The sequence below is a fragment of the Copidosoma floridanum genome, unplaced genomic scaffold (genome assembly GCF_036245765.1).
Source record: "Copidosoma floridanum isolate Cflo_tuat_1 unplaced genomic scaffold, Cflo_Japanese_pri ptg000013l, whole genome shotgun sequence".
NCBI lineage: Eukaryota > Metazoa > Arthropoda > Insecta > Hymenoptera > Encyrtidae > Copidosoma > Copidosoma floridanum.
The window spans coordinates 23,979,378-24,002,103 of NW_028321890.1; the positions used below are offsets into that span (position 1 = coordinate 23,979,378).

The 22,726-nt window shown below is 45.7% G+C and overlaps 1 protein-coding gene across 1 annotated transcript in view; it reads right to left on the minus strand.

Moving 5' to 3' along the window:
• The window catches only part of side (motor axon guidance molcule sidestep), a 57,561-nt gene that overhangs the window by 28,574 nt on the left and 6,261 nt on the right, over nucleotides 1-22,726 (minus strand). Inside the window, exon 2 of the mRNA XM_014363558.2 lies at nucleotides 4,788-4,917. Coding sequence (XP_014219044.2) covers nucleotides 4,788-4,917 — 130 coding nt within the window. The remainder of the gene's footprint in view (nucleotides 1-4,787; nucleotides 4,918-22,726) is intronic.

Consider the following 22,726-nt stretch of genomic DNA (forward strand, 5'->3'; position numbering starts at 1 on the left):
GTGCTGGTGAATCAAAGCTTTCAAACACGCTTTTATCGCGTTATTTACGACAACCGCCTAATTGATGCGAAAAAATTTCTCGATTAGTCCACGCGCTCCGGCAGCGGTAAAAATAGACGCACTTTGGACGAGCCGAGCGAAACAGAGGAAACGACGAAAAAAGAAAAAAAGAGGTCGCGTTACGAGATTGCAACGACACGAGACGATATTCACCCTCGACAGCAAACGAGAAAGCGAACGGGCGCTGGGGGGGGGGAGTAAAAAGTGTCCGGGGGAAATTAGGTCCAGGCGGACGCGTGATAAGATTTTTAAAAGCAGGTGTATCCTCGCAGGAGCTCGGTCTGATTGTTTGACCGTCGACGGTGCACGTGTACATAATACACCTGTGTCGGTGCTACAGGAAAATGGAATGGCCCGAGCCGTTCGCTCGACTCCCGGCGGACCGATCGAGCCAAGTATCGCCTTGCGAGGATTGCCCTGTCCTTCTCCACGTTGCACGTCAATGGGATTAAGAGCGCGAGTCTGTTGCCCATTGTTGTACGTATTGGCCTCGAAAATACAACAGCTCTTCTCCAACAAAGTGGCCGTTGCGTTGTTACTTCGAAACGTGCCAACCATCCTCACGGATGGTTCTTTTTTTTTTTTATGATTAATTTCAAAAGCTTTTATAAAAAGAGCTTTCGCGCGGACGATGAGGCGCGCTGAAAGCGCTTTTCGCGCGGAAATATTTTAACGCGATTCTCTCGTCGCTACACAGCACCCCCCGGATCGGCGTGCTTTTGTCGTTTCATTTAATACCAGATGAGTCGCGATCTTTGTATTTATACCCCGAAAACCGAATTGTTCTCTTTGAAGAAGATGACTCGGGATAGGAGGAGTTTTAGCGAGAAATACCGGCTTTCGGTGCAGAGATATTTCAATAGTGGCAAAACTGTGACGGAGGTACACACATCGGTGGATGAAAGTTTGAGACTATGTGTGGGTAACGAGATTTATTTCCGATATCGGTGCAGAGGCAAGGAATCGGCCAAAGTTTTGCTTGTCCGCCAGGAAGGATGGGTCGATGTATGTACGTATATGTATATATTGTGGGGTACAAGAATTGGCCGCTGTAACTCAACCAGCAATTCGTCCACGACGGCAGTTTCAATTGATTCTTGATTGTCCCGTGCAATTGCAGGTTTGCGTGCCAAAGACTGACAACACCATCCATCTTGTTATATACGTGTTTGTCGACAAACTTGCGGTGCCTTGCGCTTAGATTAGGGAATTGTTGTACCCTTACTTCCTCCTCCACATTTTTTTTTACTCGGTGGAAACAAGATAATCGCTTTCAAAGTACGAGACCTCCTGGCTTTCCCATGTTTTTCGGGTGGTCATCAAAGGGCCATTAACGACGTCGGGATGTTCTTCAGGTGACAATATTGGATCGAAATTAAGTTGAGGATCCTCAAAAGCTCTTTTGCCGGCGTGTCTGACAATTAAGAAGGGGGTATATACATGGAGGGAGCAAGATGTGGTTCGGCGTGGCTAATGCGTTAACCAATTTCGAGAAATATTCTCGCTCGTTGGTGTAAAAGTGAAGCTTGGATAGAAAAAAAAAAAAAAAAAAAAAAAAAAAAGAAACAACAACAGTAGAGAAGAATAACGGTTGGGGGAGAAAAAAAGGGGCTTGGGGGTGAAGGCTCTTATCGTTTCTTAAATTCTTGCCCGAGAGCACGGGCTGTGCACGGAATCGCAAAGTTCAATGGGCCATTATGAGCGCAGGGGGGGTGCTTTTATTATTCAAAATAATCGCATCGCCCTAAGAAAGTAATAGTCGGGCAGATGGCGGGCGAAGGAAGAAAGGAAGGGAGGGGGGGGGGGGAAAGGGGGAGAGCCGCCCTCTTCGTGAGTATGGAAAACACCATGAAAATTCAATTTGCCCGTGAAAAAGCGCCACCAGTGCGGCGGGCCTCTAAGCGCTTTCCATTATTTATTTTCCTACGCATCCTCCTCGCTCCCGTTTATCCAGGGTACACGCACGCATACATACAGGTATCTACACGATGATCACGATACACACACACATATGTATATATATACATAAGGCTCCGATCGCGCTATTATTCTCCCGGGAGCGTCGAGTCTTTGCGCAAATTATTTTCCATTTTCCCCTCTTTGCGGCTCGGCGCGTATACATAGGTACTGGGAGAAAAAGCTGCTCCTCCGCAGAAGTGGAAAAAAACCAAGCGGAGGAGCAAGCGCCTGCGAAATGAAAAATAAGCACAAAAGTCGGGTAATCGATGGGGATTCGGCGCCGAGAAGCTGAACCCCGAGTTTCCTTTCCCGAGCTTTTTCAGAGCTTATTTTATTATTACCACCCAGATGCACCTTGCGATATCTCGCTTACACAAAGTATCTGCTTTTCTTTTTCACAATCTTGACGCGACTTGTTTGGTTAATTTGATATACGAGAAAAAAAAAACTACTTTACAATCGTACCAGTGAGATTTATTTATCGAGTGGGGAGGAAACATTATTGGGCACATATAGTACATACAGTGTGCGCGCACTGCAGTCCCACTAGATATTTCCACTCCCGTCTCCTTGGTCACGCGGTATATAGTATATATCTTTTCGCAGGAGCTTTACGACCCAACTTTCGTCCTCCCCGTCTTTCTCCTTTCTAGGTCTATCATTCCGCTCGCTAATGGAGCCGGGCACAGACTTGATTGACGCGCGCCCTTTCATTTTCGCAAAGTACAAGAGCCGAGGAGGGGGCGGCACCCGAGGAAGTCGGGCGGCAAAAAATTGGGAAGAAATAGACGGAGGCTGGAAGCTTTTGGTTATTAAAAGCCGTCCTTTTTGTCCGTCAGCGGGACCATTATACGTTATATACACGCGTCTCTTGTCCACCCTCTTGTGCGTCTCTACCAGGGCCTTCTGGAGCGCGTATACGTACATGTATGCAAGACTATTGAAAAAAGTGAGCTCAGAGATACGTGTAGAGATTTTTGTTCCCGTTGTTATATGCAGTTGGACGTAAAAGTACGTAAATACGCGCTCGTAAGTTGTTGTTGTTGTTGTTTTTTTCTTTTTTTTCACGCACTGCGCTCGTGCAACAGCGAAAGGCACTTAAACGTCGGCTCGGCGAGCACCGAAAGCACCAGTGAGCCGAGATCGCGAGATATCACAGAGGGAGAAAAAAAAAAAAAAAAAAAAAAAAAAAGAGTTACCTACGCAGTGATGCGCGCGGAGAGACAAAGAGAAGCTAAACCAGATGGATCGGAAAATTGAATGGAAAAAGAAAAACAAAGACACCGATGCCGTATAGCACGTGTATGTGAGTGTATAAAGGGAACAACCGGAGAATAGAGAGAGAGAGAGTAGCGCCGTTGTATTATTTAGGAGCTCTGGCGCGTATCGGTACAAAGTCCGAGCAAGTCGCCCGTCACCCGCATCATTTCGCATTTAGAGTGCCGTGATTTTCTTTTGAACTCGCTTAAGCTTTCCACCCCCTACCCCTCCTCCAACGAGGGGGAGCGCGAGATGCGGGACTTGTTTTGCGAATCGAAAGTACCCGGGAAAGTGAATTTTCAATTTCCCTTTTTTCCTCCTCCTCTGGCTCCCGTGCAGGGGATGCCCACCGCTGCAGGGTACATTCATCGTGCCAAACGAAATCCGACCTAATTGAGTTTGCCTCGCGCTCTGGCGCCTTTACCGGACCTCCATAAAAAATGAACCAAGTTGGATGGAGCTGTTTGAGAAAACTACGCGCTCTACCTCCCCAATGAAAGTACAAGTTAATCGTCATTACCTCGGAGGAACCTTTAGGAGCTACGCTAATTGCTGAACTGTAATAAACAACTCAACGTAAAACGCAATTATTTAATAATAAAAAAAAAAAAAAAAAAAAAAAAAAATGCATGGAAGGACCCTCAACCTAAAATGCAGCCCAAGCATGTAGTGGTAACGACAAAGCAGTTGTAGAAATTTTTGCTGAGCCAACCACAAGGATTTCAGCTGCACTTGTACTCGTGTACTCATGGACTACACTTGTGCCAAGTGTATATAAGAGAGAGAGAGCATTTCGAAAATACACACACATCGCGTTTTCAACGCTGACGCGAGTGGTAGTGCCCTCGAGAGAGAGAGGTAATTTCCTGCTAACGTAGTCAGAGTCGATTCAACCGTGAGTATACTCTAATACCCTCGCATACTCGCGGTATACGGGCTCAGCCGGGGGTAAGGCGATTCTCGAGATACATACGTAGACGTGCAGGTGATTCTTCGCCTCTCGCGAGCTAAATAATAATAATAATAATAATATGATACACGCGGAGTCCGAGTAAATTAACAGACAGCGGTTCGCGAGTAGCAAGGCAGGACACGAGGATCTCTCTTGGTCTCGGGCACTCGCGTATATATATATATATATATTCTCCGAGCCGGGCTAACGAGGGTCCGCGTCCTCGGGGCACGTCGAGAAATTTCGAGATACAACTTTGGGAACAATGGCATCTCTCGGCGCGCTGCTTCTCTGTTTCTCTTCCTCTCTTCTCGCGTGACTCTCTCTTGGCAACGAGACGACGTGGAAAACTGCTAGAGATCCGCGCAAAGTCTTAGGATTTTGGAGTCGCGGCATGATATCGCACATAATTTCTTACAAAAGATTTTCTGGTTTTTGCCTACGATGGAGCGCAAAGCATCCCGAGGGTTGTATAAATACAGGTTACACTCGAGAGGGCGCCTTTGACATTGTTACCAAGAGAGCGTTACAACATTGGAAAAGGAGGTTTAGTTACTTGTACAGAGGAATTCCAGCGTCGTCTTTGAACCAAAGCACCATGCTGACTGTGTTGTTTGCTCGACCGTCCGGCCTCAGGTCGCAGGGGAGCTCGACGTCCTCGCCCTCCGTCGCCCAGATCTCTTGCACTGGAAACAATTTCGATATTAATTAGAATAAGCTAACAAACAATTTTTTTTTTTTTGTTTTCATTCTATACACATATACATGGCTCCACAAGTTGTTTGCGTATACTTTATTCCTCTACGTGTACAGAAACTTTGGGCTTTGGGTGGAGAGAAAAAAGCGCAACGGAGTTTCCCAAGCCCGCAAAAGTGGAGACCATCACGCGCCCGGAATTAGAATAGTGTGTATACCAGCGGAGCGACAAAACAACGTATGCGCGGTGGGAAATAAGGTCTAATGCATTTAGCTCTCCCGTCCGGCTTGCTCGCCGAGAGGAGCATTAGTTTCGTATTTCCTGAGGATACCGAGTGTATACTATATGTATGTATGGATGTGTACGTGCGTAACATGACAACCAGATTTTCGTCAACAGATTTTGCGAGGGATAGGTAAATCAAGTTTTACAATCATTTTACTCGCTATTGTCTAGTAATTTAAATGTCAAAAGTAAAAAGAGGAGCTTTTCTTTTTGTCCGTTTCCTGGAGTAAGAGGAAGCCAATCGACCGATCGGGAAACCATCGCGAGATCCAATCCTCTCTAAAAAAAAGAAAACTACCCAACGAGCGTGTAAATAAGCCAAACAACAACATCGTTTTCCCGACACAGGGACACCGATAGGTTGCAGGGCTCGTTGCTTTTTATAAGCGTAATTTTTAGTTGAGCGCAAATTACGCGCTTGTTTTCCCAACTCGACCCAATTCGCTTACCCACTCAAACGCAATTCGAGCCCAGACGTGCAATTAAAATTTCCCCAAACAAACGAGCTGCCCCTATTTTTCGACATCATTATGCATCAAAAACATCCTAGCTCGCGGGACGCGCCACTTCTTTACGCCCCGCTCTCCCCCACCCCATCCCGTGCACGGTTGTGGTGAAAAAGAATCTCGGCGAAATAATGGCGAGCGCTACACAATTACCCGAAATGTTTACGAAGTAATTAACGTTTCAGTTTCCGCTGAGCCCCCCTCCCAGAGTGGGGGTAGAGGTATAAAAGGGTGGCTGGAGAAAAAAAGCTGAGGTCACTCGGCACGGACCAACAGCAAAATTTATGCGTCTCTCGCAATGACAACGGCTTCAGCAAGAAGAGTCGCTTAGGGGGTGGTTGAGAGGAAGCTTGCAAGAGTTCGCCACCGCAAAGTCTTACTCCGGTGGCCTGCCATTGTGAGATTCTACGTTTTCCCTTTCTCTTTGCTCGTATTAAGTGGTGGGCGTGCAGAGCTTGCGGGAAGTAAATTTTGCTCCTGTGGTTTCGCAAGTAACCCCCCACCCCACGTGTCTTTTGGACGATACGAAAATTGGTAAAACGCGTGTTTTCCAAAAAACTACCGAGCTCGAGAAATAGGTTTTCCAACGCCTTGGTTGGGATTTTTTCCACCACCATCGCGTTGAAAATTCCAACAGAATCGTAAACTCAAAGGGCCCTCTAGGTAACGAGTGCCTCGGATTCAAGGTAAACGCGACACCGCGTCTTGCACGAGTCACGCTCCCTCGCTTTTCTCAAATGACGTCAAAGGTCGGGTATACTCGAGGTGGCTTTTTTTTTTTTTTTTTTTTTTTTGTTTACCCCCTTTGAGCATTAAATCCATCCTTTCCGTGTACCATCGTTAGGAAGGCAATGCTCAGCCTCGTCATCGTTACGCCAGCGATTTCGTAATTTAAACGCACGCAAAATAAATCGCGTCTCGAGGGGCAAGAGGGAGAGAAGAAGAGGCAAGAAAAGAAAACAAGCGAGAGCGGGAGGAAAATTAAGACGCTACCCCCCTTTTTTTGCCCTCCCCCTTCCTTGTAATACTTGGTCGAGTTTTCAAAGATAACGCCCGCGACCCGTTTCTTCCTCCCTCTCTGTATTTCGGGAGTCCCGGCTCGGGCTACGTGCACCGAATTCAATTGGCCGAAGGCTCGACTCCCCCTCCGTCCGCCGATCTCATTACATTTACTGCCTCCTCCTTCTCGTTGATGGAGGTAGCTAGATAAGCGCGAGATGGAAAGGAAGACCCTTGCGCGCGCGCGCTTACAGTCGTTGGACACAATTGATTTGTCTGCAGAATTGCTGCACCGGTTGCGGATTTTTTTCTCTCCCACTTTTTTCGGTCGGTCTTGGGATGCAGGTGTGCGTTGGGCTTGGCCTCAGTTTTATCGCTGGAATATCTCCATACGGATCGCTGCAGCTTTTACGTGAGTTTTTACTTTCAATGATTGGTTTTCATTTGCCTTCCTGATTAATGGCTTGAAGTCGTTCTGAAAGGGATTGGCCACCAAGACATGCCTTGGGACAAAAGAAACACTGGACAAATAAAAAACTTTTATTGCGTCCTGCAATCGTGTAGCCTTTGTGGTCGTAATAGTAACAGAGAACGAGCATGTAATGCGGTTAACTTTTTTTGAATGCTATCCCAATGGAACTGTGATTCTGGGTTCAGGATTACACGCAGGATTTCCAGAGCTCGTCTTATCTGACACGCACGTCGGTGGATCTCTAGCAATCGAAAATCCCTCAAAGTCGTATAAGATCTCTTTATATAAGCGAATATCCATAGATGTACGTAAAGGTAAGTGTGAGAAAATCGGCACTAGCATAATTCACTCGCGGCAGGAAGACGAGAAATTTCACCCCGCTGAAACGAACCCTTTGCTTCCCTCGTTCTCTCTTCTTTCATCGACCATTCGACTTTGAAGAATCACTTGTAGACACGTGCTGCTCGATACCATCATCTTTTACATAACTGCATAGCTCTTGGAACGCTTGTAAAATAACCAAACTCCTTTTTTCAAGAGTTCGGATGTGGGACGTATTTTTTTTACTATTTTTTGATGGTTTTTAATCTTCAACCATTTCAGTAAACTTTTTTAAAAGGCAAATTAAAGAAACAACAGCATTTTTCACTCAGATTCATGTCTTGTTCAAATAGTCACGTGAATTTCGTGCGTAAAAGTTCATATTTAAAAATCCATGACTTTGTCTGACTAAAGCGCGCTTGTACTACTTACGAGGGGGATTTTTTGTTCCTTCTCGCCGCGCGGCTCCTGTGTCCCAGCTCTAAGCGAAAATATCCGAGATATTCCAGCAAGGGGGGCACCGTTGGAGGCCACGAGGCCAGGTTTATTTGTTGAGCCCCCTCGGAGACGCGGATAAAGGGCTCAGCGCGATGCACACCTATATATGCATGTATGTACACCCCTATCTCCACACTGCAACAATAACGATTCTAATGCGCTGTCGTAGCCTGAACCGAATTAATTATGGCCGAGTGTACCCACGCAATGCACGCTCGTGTGGTAAACCGACGGACGGATGAATGGTCAGCTGTTATTACTGTTCTCGGTCGGTCCCCTCGCTCGATCCTTCATCGCTCGCGGGCAACATAATCGAGCCACGTTGCGTACACACGTCGTGCGCACACTCCCGTGTGTTGTTGTTGTTGAACGATCGAGCGTCGAAAAACTCCAAAGTAATTTATTCGCTTCTTTTTGTTTTTTTCGCAAAACTTCAATCTGCGGGAGAACAAAAAGAGCCCCGCGACTCTTGACGAACGGATCGATGTTTTACATCAGCCCCTGGGCATCGTCGCTCACAACAGGTCCACCCGCGCTCGAGCTGTTGATGGTCCAAACATTAATATCTTCTATGTGAAGACACAATAAACGCAATAACGAAACGCGAAAGATTTTTTTTTTTTTTTTTTCTTTCTCCAAAAACCATCGAGTCGACTATACACGCGAGGAGGAGAGCAGAGAAAAGAAAAATCCTTTCCCGTAGTACAAACAACGGCGTATATTGAAGAAAAATATAAAACCACCTGAGGCTAGTCGAGATTCATCGAGGGCTATCGCGGCACTTGAGGGATCGGTAAGCGGATGCGGCTCTCCCTACCGGTCGGATAACGATTCTCGATAACGGGCTCGTCCGCGGGCGATGGGCCCCCTATTTCGCGTAAAAGTAACGATCATTCCCGTAATAATGGCCCCGTGGCCGGGGATGGGGAGCACTTTGTATCATAGCGTGGGTATAAAGTGTACGGGGCACGAGGCGGGGATCGATATCCGTTCAAGCGCTCGTGACGATGAGTCCGGGTTAAGTTTCGCGGGATGGCGGGTGGAAAGAGAGTACGGAGGGTGTGTTTCGCGACAACTTTCCCCGTCGCCGATGAGACAGGGAATTAAACTTTCCGCTCCATCCGGACGACGTGGAAGCACTTGTTACGGGGCGCTATCGTTGCCGGACGCTCGGTCACCCGTCCACTTTGCTCCTGCCGATGTACACCAGCTTCATCGATCTCTTCCCAAACGAGATGCCCTGCCCTTTGAACTTTGCCGTCGTTTTTCTTGGAAAACCGATCCAATCGCTGATTGCGATACCAGGACAAGTTGATAAAATAAGAAGAAAAGAATCAAGGAGGTAAGTCCTTTTTGGTGTTTTTTAAATAGTAGGTGCAAAGGGGGATAAAAGTCCTCCGTGGCACGTTGGACATTAATTGCAAGCGTAAGGGTGAGATTTCGTTAGCTCGGCCCGCCCGATTGCTCAAGGAGATGGAACAGATGGGTGTGGGGAGGTGATCCTACCGGAGCGGGATACCATCCAATCTTGGAGTAATACCGCAAATGGGTTCTTGTACGCGTGCGGGGGAGTCTATTTTTATTTGCTACGATTTGCGATGTTGTCGGGTTGCGTCTTGACTGATGCTGCTTGGATTTAGTACAAATCCACTTTTTCTGGACTCCAGTCAGGTAAGTAATTTTAAACTCGTGCAATACATTGATTTTTCCTTAAAACACGTTTCATCGAATATATATAGGAAAGGTATTGTGGGAACAACGACTGAAATTCATAATTGATCCAGCGTTTGATGATGCCGTGGGTATCGTGTTTCGCTTTGATAATTAATTATTTCGTTAATTAACTCCACTGCGCTTTATTTCAGGTAATCTCGAGAGCATATACGTGCTAATGAAGTCACATGTCGGGTGCTTCAATCAATTGTATGTATTTTTTATATCCTCATTCATCATTTACTCGAGTCCAAAACGATGTTTTTCTCGAGTAATTTTTCATTTTTGATTCTCTTGAAGCACTGTACAGGCCGAATACTTGTTGGCCCCATTCTCAAAATCTGCGGAAAATCCAAAAGTCAAGGGGAGAGCAGTAGTATCCCCCGCGTAAGCTCCTTTTCCAAATCGCAGCGAGTAATTTATCCCCTCCGTGAGCAACGAACGAGAGAAGCTCTTCATCAGCTGCTCCTCTTTTCTCCTCCATCCCCTGCGCTACAAGGCTCACCGGCAAAAGGGAAATTTTCCGGGAAAAACTGGTAAAGAGAGGAGAGACCGAGAGGCGAGCGGGTCCCTTTTACTCGGCCATTTGTCAAAAAAGCTCGGGCCGCTGCTCTTTAATCCCTCGCCGTCTTTTGCCCGGGGACGCACGATCCACGAGGAAGGAACTTTTCTCCCGTCCGTCTCTTTAGGTTGACGTCCTCTACTTTTTTAACCACACGCACGCTTCGCTCCACCCTATATATTTCTACTTAAAGGAATTGCCTTTTTTTTTTTTTCTTACAAGATAATCCAGAGCTAGCCCCGCGTTTTCCTTTGGAGTAAAAAGTGCGACCGTGTATTTATTTCGATATTTCTACAACACCGGAATATTTGGTGATTCGCGCGGCAGGAAGACAATGGGGAAGAAAAAGGAAGATTAAACCGAGAAAGGGACGATCGTAGCCAATCCACGAAATGCGCAAAAAAACAACATATTTTACCGTCTCCAATTTCTGTTTCCTCCCCGCCGCAAGAATTAAATGCGTCGTTGAGCGAATTGCATTTGGGCTGCTACAAGGAAAAGTATTTTCCGACTATGGAGGTTCAGGAAGATGGCAATGCGAAACTGAAGTTACGTCATCTACGGGCCCTTTTTTTCTCCAGACCGGGCTAAAGTATGGATTTTACCATCGCAAGCTAATGCACGTGTATACGTGTATCGAGGTCTTTTGCTGCAACGCAAGGGAGAGAGGCTGCACGTTTGTTACGAAAAAACTGCCCACGGGGTTGCAGTGCTTGCAGCGCTAGGCTATGGGATGTGAAAAGCGGAAGTCAGAAGTTCAGGAATAGGAGTAGCAAAGCACGAGGACGGAAAGCAAAGAGGAAGAGATGCACGACGAGGCGAAGGAGGGAAGTTGGTCTAATTCTGCTCGAATATACATATGTATATATATACCAGCTTCTGCTTGCAGCGGATGCGAAAACTCTTTAACGAGAATTGTATTTCTGAATACGGTTCCTCTTGCAGATGGAAGGAATGAAGATTTTTAAACCTGATGTAAGAGTCAGTGGGAAATTTTTCGGTTATAACGCCAACGAAAGGTCATGCTGGAGATAATAAATACCGTTGAATCTGGTCTTTAAGAGTGTTGTGTATTGTTGAAAATCCAATCATCGAAGGACCCTTATTATTTGGCGGGTATTATTCATATTTTCCAACTAAGCTGTTTCTGTGATTACTGTAAATTCATACATTTTCGGTGATTCATACCCCACATAAATGAAATACTTCAACGAGTCCGTATTTCTCTTTTGCTTGTAAATATAATTTCAAGAGACAGCTAGAATCTATATAAATAGGTGTAGTAATGAGCTGGTCTAAATGGTTGCTCATTTCTGAGTTGGAGCTTATCTAAATCTGATGGGATGAAACAAAATCAAAGAAATCATTCTCATTGCCAGTCATTATCTATGGAAATCCAGTCCACTAGCCTTCAAGTTTTTCAGTCAAAGTGATTGACACGCTATGCTCTAAACCAGCAAAACTCTTTAATTATTTATCAAACGGTACTTTAAACGAGATCTTGACAAAAGAATAACCAACTCTATCAATTATTTATTCTTAAATTAATAAGTTACTATGGTAACTTGTTATCATGCAGTTCTTCGTCTTGTTACGATGATCAGGGCTACTGATCTACCGAAATTATCGATCCATCACTTGTCAAAATTAACTTTCTATTGAATTTGATAAAATAGTCAGATAAAATTTTAATGATGGTCATAAACATTGTATTATACACGAGACGTGGATACTTTCCTTCATTAATTCTCGTGATTCAATTCCACGATTAAAATTAAACGTGGATAATCCTGCAGTGCAACGGTAAACTTTAATGAGAAATTCAACTGTAATCTTGAGGATTGAATGTAACATGGAGAACGTCAAACAAAATGAATACGTATTAAAATTCTCCGAGTGCATGAAAAGAAGCGCACAATCGAGAAATTAAAAAGAGAGAAAACGGGGAGGAGCCAAAAAACAGAGAGGATGTAGTATATACGCGAACGAGCAACTACGCTTTAATGCACCTTCGCATATAATTTTCAGTTCCACGAGATATTACGTCCCAGGGCCACTGCCATGCCTCCCCGTCCCCCATCCATCTCCTCGCGCCGTCTCTCGGTACACGACTTTTTTCACGTCCACCCCCTACATCTTCCGCGTGGAGGATCGCGGCGTTAAATCGTGGGATCTAAAAAGTAGTGCGAGAGCTCGGGCTGATGTCGCGCAGTCGTCAAAGTGGATGGAAAAGGAAGAAAAGAGTGGACGGGAACGAAGGAGAGCTGGTTTGCGCGAGCGTTTTGTCTCCTCCCGGTCTGTAAAGCTCATCCGCGCAAGATAAATAAGTGCAAACGGGGCAGGTCAGGACGGCGAGTAAGGGCGCGAGAAAAGTGGGCTTGGATTTATCAGGCGACCACCCCAAGCAGAAAGCAATGTACCTAATGCGCACACCTGGGTGATACTTGTCTATACCGTACGACAACTCGGAGGGAAGATGTTGTTTTTTTTTTCATTTGGGTAATTAATTTACAACCTCGTTTCGTTTCGTTTATTTTAGCTATCGATGGCGTTCCATAAAAGGGATTAATCTCGTGTTTTTGTAAAGGGATTAAAAAAAAGTACAGCCAGCCAGACGAGATTTCATTTTAATAGAAGCCGAGCAATATGTCTATCTTCCTCTCGCCACCCAGGAAGATTTTGTCGCTCGGCTCTCGTTATCGGAAACGTGGATCCTTGCAGTTCATACGGATGATTTCAAAAAGTCTTGTTCTAGAGTATCGAGTTGAAACTCGTAATATTTTGTCAATTCATCCACTTTTGGACTAAAAGTGACATGTCAATATGAGAAAAAAGAAAAAAAAAAAAATTCCAAGCCCTTTTTTCCTCCGAATTCATAAATAAAACACCAGTTAGTCTCCGAGCAGGAAAAGAAGCTTCTTTCCTCGCACACGCGAAAAACCTCCCGCACATGTCTGTATTCCATTATCTTGCCTCATTCGAGAATCCGCAAAAGATGCACCACTCACCCAAGTTTTCGCGAAGCGCACGCACGCGCTCCTTGCCCTCGTCCACGATAAATCTGCCGGCACGTCCCAAAACGCGTTTCGGCTCCCGGTCAACTTGCATCGGAACTCCCCAAGTGTATAGCTCGTTCCTTACCAACAACCTGAAGACTTCCCTTCAAGCTGTGGGGAAAAAAAAGAATATCTCACGTATATACACGGGTGAGGTGTATCGTCCCGCGGTTTTGAGATATCGTCCAAGTTGCGTCGTTTTCCGCGTCGCGAAGAATAATACGAAGAAACGCAGCTCCGAAGGCCGCTATACTGCCGCTGTAACGCCCACGCTCTTCGACTCTATTGAATTCGCAATTTATGACTTTAATAGGATCCCGAGAGTCCCTCGGCCCTTTCTTCAACGGGAGGCGCAAGCTCGTAATTCACCGATGCGCTGGCTGCCAGCTATCTTTCTTTCACCCCGGCGATATCTGCGCGCGGCCTCGAGTATGGATACTCGACAGCGCTCCTCCTTTTTATTTGTTATCGAGACCCCGCTTCTCCCGTTGTACCCTCCGCGTGCGGTGTATCGAGCCGGCCTCTCGCATGTGTGCGCGCGTTCCTCGTCTCCGCTCTCTTTTCCAATATTTGCTCTAGCCGAGCTTCCCCGGGAGCCGAGATGGTCGCCGTGTACGCAAGAGAGGGAGCCCCGGAGAAAAGTAATCGAGTGCACTGAATAAGTAAATGAAAAAATCCAGCTCACGAGCTTTCTCGTTACGTCCGCCCGAGTTGAGCCTGTGTTTTTTGCCCTCCATTAGCTCGAGGGTTGTATTCTTGGTGGACCGAGCTTGGACGCCGATGCGAGGGATGGGTGTGTGCAGCTGCGGGGTGGATCCTTCGACAAGGCAGGTTTATTCATATCAAATTTAAAACAAAATTTGACCGAATAATGCAGCGTGTCAGTATTAGTTTGCAAGAAAATTGCAAATCTCTTGTAGCTGGTGCTTAATGATAAAGCAAGACCTCACCAATTTGGCGGACAGGGAGCTTAGAGGCGGATTGCGTTCCGAAACGGAGCCAAGCGGCTGGGACGTAAAAATAGACGCGTTCTCAAAATGAGCTCCGGAACGTCACGGTAGCTTTGACAAATACGAAAACACGGACCCGCGACTCCGGGGCGGGGCGAGAAAAATTCCATATCTCGTCACTCGCTCGTCTAATTTTACCCGAACTTAAAATTATTGGATGAAAAAAAAAAAAACTCTTTCTCTCTCTCCCTGTCGCTCGATCGATCGGAAAAACACGCGTCCGATCGGAAATCCCCTCGGCATCGGCCGTGTTTACCTGGTAAGCTCGATCAGGTAGAAAAAGCTCCTGAGTGGCCGTCGGGTTGATTAATGCCCTTTGTACGTGCTCGATCATTATTCATCACGAGCCGGTTGTAATCGGACCGTACTTCATTTTTCGCCAATAGACTCTCTCTCTCTCTCTCTCTCCTTTTGCTATTAAGAGAGCCAAATACCTCCCTTTCTGCGTATCCACCCGCGAGCTTCCATTAGAAGCTAATTTAATTATCCTGCCCTCTGCTGATTGAATTATCGCGCGTTGGGTAATACTCTTGGGTGCACGGGGATTCGCTGATATCCTTTCCCTGCCGTACACCGGGAGTGCATGGAAGCGATGATCCGGCAGCTAAGCCTACGTTCTGCATTGTCCGCACCGATGAAAAATCATTGAGCTTGAATGGAGCTGTTTGATCACCTATCTGTGCTGTGCGAAGGAGTAGCTTTGGTAAAAAATGTTAAAAAAGGATGCTCCTTTTGTTGTTTGATTACTGATTTTGAAATCGTATTTGCAAGTTAGAAAATTTATACAAATTGTGTAGAGTAGGGTCTAAGGTAAATACATACGGAGGACCAAGAAAAACATTGGAACGAGACGTCACAATGAAATATCGTTCCGTCCAAGCTCCGTGAAAAATGTCGTTTGCTCTTTAAACCTCGATGCAGTGATAATGGTATTACAAGAGAAAAATTTCATTTTAAATGAAAAATGTGCGCGTAGCGTCACGCATTTTTCAAAAACATTGGGTTCCAGCAAGCGAACCTTGTCTCGTTATTACACCAGTTTGCCGACGACTAGCGCAACACGTCGCGTTTAGCGGCCAACATCTGGCCTACGTGTTCACACATTAAAAAACTGCCGCCCCACTTTTGCAACTTGTTAAGAAAAGAGGGGTTGGAAAAATCCGCAAAAAAATCCCTTGCCATTTCACTCCGGCAAAACTGTAGAGCACCGAAGAAAGGACTCTCGCGTGAATTTAAAAAGGCATATAGAGCCCGGGCGGAAAAAAGATATAGAGCGAGAGGGAAAAAAGCTGCCCCTGCCAGCGCGTCGGGAGAGAGATATGGGGTGTCGCTTTAAATTTCACGGCACGTGCAGTCTCCCCGAAAAAAATGAGGTAGAGAGAGGGATGCGGGCTACGCGAGAGATAATTAGAACGTAAATGAAAGCGGATGGGCCGCCGGTGCGCTGCACGGGGTAGACGATGTTGACACGGTACAGTCGGTTTTTTAAATTCGGCTCCCGCGTGCGGGTCTGACGCGCCGAAGCCCCTCATACGCAGGATGCCGCAACGGAGGAGGGGACACGGGAATTTCAACCAAATCTTCTGCATGCGTGTAAAACAACAACAACAACAACAACAACAATAGCTCTCGTGTCGTTGTACGCGCACGTGCGACTGGCGTTTAATCCTTTCGGCCGAGCTTTCGAGCTTTTTCCCGTGTTATATATATTATGACGCTGTGGGTGCAATTAGCGACGCGTCCGTACTTATGTTTGATAATTTATCGAGAGAGAGAGAGGCGCTTGTTGTTTTCGTTTAATTGCCGTGCAACGACGGGACACGCTTTAACATTACACGCTCCTCTGTATAATCGAGCGCGTGATTATTTTTCCAGTGGAGATGGGAGGGACTATTTAAAACACCGTGGGATTAAAATGAAATATGGCAAGTTGTTTTTGATGGCTTTTCGGAGCACGGTGTTTTTTGCTCTCTTGGACGCCCACGCGTTTTTGAAAGGACGACGGGATGATTACTTTTAACGCGAGGAAGCGCGATGGCGTGAATTTTTTTGTGTCTCATTGTTTTTCTGAGATTTTTATCTGCACTGTTATACTGTAATAAACGTTAATTTTTTGTTTTATTATTCATGCAGTGAGTTGTTAGTTTTATTTTATGGCCAAAGTGAAACCACTATCGCAACTACTGGAGTAGTTGAGATTTTAGAGAAAAACTATTACAAAAAATTCAGACCAGTTATTAGCTAAAGAAATCCTTACAAGTCAAATAAGCATTTACAAGGTGATATGCAACGATAAATTATCCTGAGAAATCTTTCATTTATTTTATTACCAGCAGAAATGTAAAAGTTAAGGTCGGTTGATTTTTTGATTTTGCATCAAAAATTCAGTAAAAAAAAAAAAAAAAAATTCCCTTCATGTTTCCCACAAAACAATGCGCATCCTCATACATCCATTGTATCGGCGTATACACGAACAAACTAATTTATTTTTTCGTGCTGGCAGAATCCGATTACAATTTGCCAAATGCCATCAAATCCGGGTCGAGCTTTATCCATTCGTCGAGCGCGATAAGCAACAAACAGCTATATGTGCTTTAATCCATGCCCAAGCTGACATTATTTTCACGGCAATTTAATCGCCCCCCCCCCCCGTCATTATCGACCTTCCCCGAGCGGATTGTGGACCATCGACCAGCCCAACCATCTCGATTTTCATAGATCCGCCAAAGGATCTCTACTGCGAGCACATTAACCAAGGCACAGCAGCCCTTTGGACTCGTGTCCCTACACGCGCTTTGACCCAACGCTTGTAATGACGACGAAATCAAACTCTGTCGCGAGGGGGGATTTTCGCCGCCTCTGTTTGTAGTTTATACCCTACGTACCTTTCCCTCTCTCTCTCTCTCTCTCTGAAACTCGTTATCTCCTCTGTTGTACGACACTGATGTGTTCTCTCTTTGACTTTTGGGATCCGGATACCTATGACTATATGGCGTATGGTGGCTTGCCACTGTGGTTCTTGTCGAGTGGTATTTGACACTTTTTCACTCCACTTGAGAATTTTCATTGTGACGTTGATTCATTTCGTTTCCTTTCAATCATTACATTATCACGTACACAATTCATTGAGCCTCATGTGCGCACGTGTTTATAATTTTGTGTGGATTTGGCCTCGTGGTTCATGACTTTTAATTTTCCAGCAGCTATTGGATCGAATTTCGCTACTTTTTTCCTTTACTTTATTTCGTTCGAGAGCCGTGATCTCAATCCAGTTGCCAATTAAACGTTTTGCATCGACGACCTGCTTTGAAATCGTTTGAATATGCATGAGTCGGTGCGAATAACTTTTTTTGCAGTCGATAAGTCGCGAGGAAAAATGTGGATTAAGCTATCTTTACTGGTGCGCGATGAAATTGAAATAATATTTCGAGTACTCGTACAAACTTGTGAACCCAATTTTTTAGCGTTATTTTCGAATGTATTGCTCGGCATTGCCTGCACTGTGATCAAACCGTCTCGTGAAAGTGTCCTTTGATTCGCACCTCTGCCGAGTATCACTAATTGGATTGAATTCAATTTGTTCATTTGGGACTAAAGGGCTCATGGTCCAAAATACAATTTGAGCCCTTTTTTATTGAACTACGTATGAAAAAACCACGTGCTTGTTGCAATCGATCAAGTCAAAGTGACGATAAAGTACGTGATGTCGAAATCTTTTGACTCGTAAATGTGGCATATTAAATGTCACTCCTTTACCTGCCGAAACCTCGCGATATTCTTCAAAATAATCACGTGCAAGTACACTTTGCGTGTAAGCTCGAAATTGCCAGGTAAACAGAGTCTCCGTAAAACGTTTCTTCAACTGGATGCAATTAATTTCCTGAAAACCAACGCAGTGTTGGCGCGTCGTCACACGCGGGCACAAAGAGAACGTAGAAAGCTCTCACTACCACTTCCTTATGGCAATTAGTATCACGGTCGTGTTACTCTGGCTAAATTCAAAAGCAAATGTGATATTCAAACGCTTACGTTCGCGCTTCTTACTCTCTCTCTCTCTCTCTATCCCTGGGTTTACGTACACGCAAGCACTCATTTTGCTCCAGCTTGTACCTCGAGGGTGTACTAGTTCCTCTGAGCTATATGTTACTTCCTGCCTCTAGCTATTTTTTCCATCTCTCTCTCCTCCCTTTCGCTTTCCGTTTGACTGTGCATACATACGTGCACGAGAAACGGAGTGAGCAAGAGAGAGAGAGAGGCAGAGGCGTATTCATTTCGCGCATCTCACTTACGTAAGTCGGAAATTCAGCTTCTATACGCTACTGCTGCGTACCTACTGCCGAGTGGCAGGTAGGAAGCTCTTCGTTGCGTCAAGCTTGCACTCAAGAGGAATGTAAGCTCCGAGTCTATCAAATTCAAGATTACACATCAGCGTCTTATCGGATTTGTTGTTTTACTTCATCTTGGGTAATATACCTACTGCTCTACGCAAGTGTCACACACTCTTTTAAGAGAGAGAGAAAGAAAAAATGTAGATTCTTTATAATCGACTGGTTGTAGGATAAATAGGATTTAAATGGAAAACCACGTAGGTAAATAAACTTGCATACATTTTAATGAAATATTAGTCAAACAAGGAATTCATGACTTTTGACATCACCTTGCTGAGGCACAGAGCAAGTGCTGGTGGTGATAACCAACTTTTATATGAAAATGGAAATATTATCCCATGCGAGACTTAAAAATCTTGGGCGTACTGAAAGCAAAAAAAAAAAAAAAAAAAAAAAAGAATCCTCTTTCTCGTATGGGTAATAATCCAACCCCGTAGAGCTTGTACTCACGGACCGCACGTATTACCAAATCAGAGTAGGTACGATGAACATCGAGTGAAACCAAAGCTCGAGGTTTTATCGCGTGCAACGCTGTCATCGGACGAAATCTCGAGTTCGCGTGCGAGCCGGGATCATCACAATTATCGCGAGTGCGGGCAAAACACGAACCGCGCAATGCCCGTGTATACCTACACGTGGAAGGAAAGAGAGACAAAGGGTATCGGCTTTCAGCAACACAACAGCGGGCAGAATCCGTAGTTACACGATACCCGGCAAAATTGCAATTAGTATGAATCGACGTGCCCGCGCTAGGAAATAGAATCCTCGGGGAAGAGAATATAAGCTACCCCTCTTCTTCCCGGGAGATCCACAAAGGGGCGCGAGGTAGACACAATAGGGTAGTGGCTCTCCGTCTCCTCCTTCTCGAGGGGGGGAAGGGACGACCAAGTATACATAGACGCTGGGGCCAAAGTGACGGGCAGCCGAGAGGGTATAGGTGGAGAGCCATCTCCATTTCAATTCCGCAATCAGCATTAGCCCAAGAAGGGTGGCGAAGAGCACATTGCACCACTTGCAGGAAACAGTCGAGCTCCCTCTCTGTGTGGGGGTGTGTATGCGCGCACGCAAAGTGCAAAGCCTTGCCGTACATGTGCATTCACACACACACACGCGCGCGGGATGTACGTCGAAATCACACAGGTAATCGGGGAAATGGGGGTGGGGGGCTCCGAGCTTCTATACGTATGGCACAATGGGCCGCAGGGGCTCTCGATACCCCTGCTAATGCTGCCCCCAGGAAATGCAATGGAGATTAGAGAATTCCAAGTGGCTTACTCTCGAGCAAGTGGCTGATGGTGGACCCGAAATCCCGGCCTCGTTCAACTCCGTGAAATGAATGACGCCCGTCTCCCTGCGCCCGTGTATATATATATACAGTCCGTACGCAAACGAATGAGCTAATCCTACGTATACCCATTCTTCCCCCCCCTCTCTCTCTCTCTCTCTCTGTTCATCTGATTTGAGCGCGCGAGAGCGATCATCCGCGCCCGGACAAAGCCATACGTGCGAAAGAGTAGGCCGAGGGGGTGCGGGCTGGTGGGGATCAGGGAGTCCAAATTTGTGGCCGAGTATCCATTGTCTTGGGACAATATCGGCTCGGCAGATCGAGCCCCTGCTCCGGGGTGCGGGGAGCTTTATCGCGCGTTTTCTCTCTCCGGACAGCCACGCAACGAGGCCGCGATATTTTTCGGCCCTCGAGGGCGGGGCTGTTTCGATGGTCATCTCGTTGTTTTAGTGTCGGGGAGGTGTTGCCGGATCGGAAGTCGATCGCCGGCTTATCCGACGCCTTCGTATTTATTTTAAATTTAGGTGCACGTATACGGTACTGCACGGTACGAACGTCGGATCAATTAATGCGCATTAGGCAAATTCCGGGAAGAGAGCAATTATCTCGCGTTTGTTTATCCGCGGGAAATGATGACTGGCTATACGTATAGACAGCCAAAATTAACAGATTACCTCGGCTATTTGTTTTCTCTCGTTTGTTGGTATATATACCAGCCAGCCATTTAACGCTCGAGAGAACTTTGACATTGAAGTTGTAATGGAGCTTTCTACGTTTGATGGCTTTCGCTTTTCGAGTACAATTTGGCGCAAATTACGACATCGATCCATCCCCGATTTACACTTTGACCAAGATTTTGTTTTCTTATCATCTACTCTTTTATCATAATCATGAGACTTGTTAGCCCAACCCAACGAGCCAATACGTTGTTTGCTCGTGCAACCAGGGAGGGTTTTTTTTCCACGCCACCGATCCTTGCTGCCTTTTAAATCTGAAAGCAGCAGTCAACATATGTACCCAACCAAGAGAGTTATCGGGAGTCTTGTGTGTGTGTGTTTGAGTCTCGCGATTAATCAAACACGCCCGTAACCGACGTTCTTACGAGCTCAATTAAAAGCCCCTTAATGTAAAGCAAACCTCACCGCCGGCAGGGAGAAACGGAGCCAAGAGAGGACCCTCCGCGTATGGAGCCTAAGAGTGCAATATAACAGCAGCTGCTGCTTTTATACCGTGCGGTGGTATGGGTAGAGCAAAAGCACAGTAGAGAGGGAAACATCGTATACAGGGGGTTAATTGCGTCCCTATGCGAAACAAGTGTCACGCAGGGAAGGAAGGAAGGAAGGAAGGAAGGAAGCAAAGACCGAACGAAGCCATTGGCATTAAGGTATCTCCCTGGGACGCACGGAGGGGGGTAATGGACCCTCTCCGGGCAATAAGCCGAGAGTAAGCAAGACGCCGGGGAAAAGGGGAGAGAAGGCTGGAGCGGAAAAAATCATCGATAAAATTACCATAGAAAATGGTCATCCGGTCCCCCGGATCCCTTCACCTCCTTTTCAACCCCACCCTCATTGTATGCCCCGACTTCATCCCTCCACTCGCACGCGGGTTGGGGGAAAAGCTCGCTCTCCCAACCCAGAGCTTGCAAGCTCGCCAGCGCGGGTTACACGGGACACGCGTCTATTCTCTCTCCCTCCCGCAGACTCGCTGTCGGGGATCGAGATAACACGCACGCGTAACAACTCCATACGCACCACTTGGTGGGTGATAATGTCAATTCGTTCCTTATGCGTATAAAAACGGGCAGGACTCCCTTCGAGGGTAATTAATCATGAAAAATTATGTGCCCCGTTCTTTTTTACTTGTTGTTTGCTTCCTTGATTCTATTTAGTTCTTCGTTTTATTTTAATTGTAATTTCTGAGGGGGTTCATATAAAAACAAAAGATCACTCGAAGCTTTAATATTCCCCGTAGCCTAAAAATGAGGTTTTCTGAAAAAAAAAAAAAATAATAATAAAAAAAAATGTTTATCCCTCGGTAAAATAATTCGTTTGAAAAGCCCGGCCAAAATCAAGCGAGCTCTGAAAAAGCTTTCACCTAGTGCCAGTCGTTTTAATAATTCATCAAAGACACTTGCACGCGCGTGGAGAGACGGGGTCGAGCGATGGCTTTTTTTTCCCTGTTATTTGCTGTTTTTCGGTCGGATAATTCTGTATGCTAACTCGACAAAGTGTACGCCTATACATGTATCGCCCGCCCACAGTTATTCGCAGTCGTAGAGCGTTTAATGCGAACAACCGCGCATACCCGTCGCTTCGCGTGACACCGTGTGTTGAAAAAAAAAAAAAAAAAAGGCTGTGGGAGACTGCCAGAGTTTTTATCCCGAAAAATTTATGCATTTTAATTCGTATTTTAATGTGGTTACCGAAAAACAGGGTGTGCTGTTGTCGGCTCTTCGTGTCAATGGACTTTAAATACCAATCTCGTGTCGTTCCTTTGAACAATGCACCGTTCAAACAATTTTTTTTTTCCGAATGCTTTTATCCTGACATTATACATTATTTATTTGTTATTCGGATCACGTAACTATACGTGTGAAATAACTTATTAATTGGTCATTAAAACAAAAACTAAGCAGTATTCCAACAGTGTGCACAGTTGATAATACGCAAAGCTCCCGCGTGTGTTCCACAAATACGCACATAG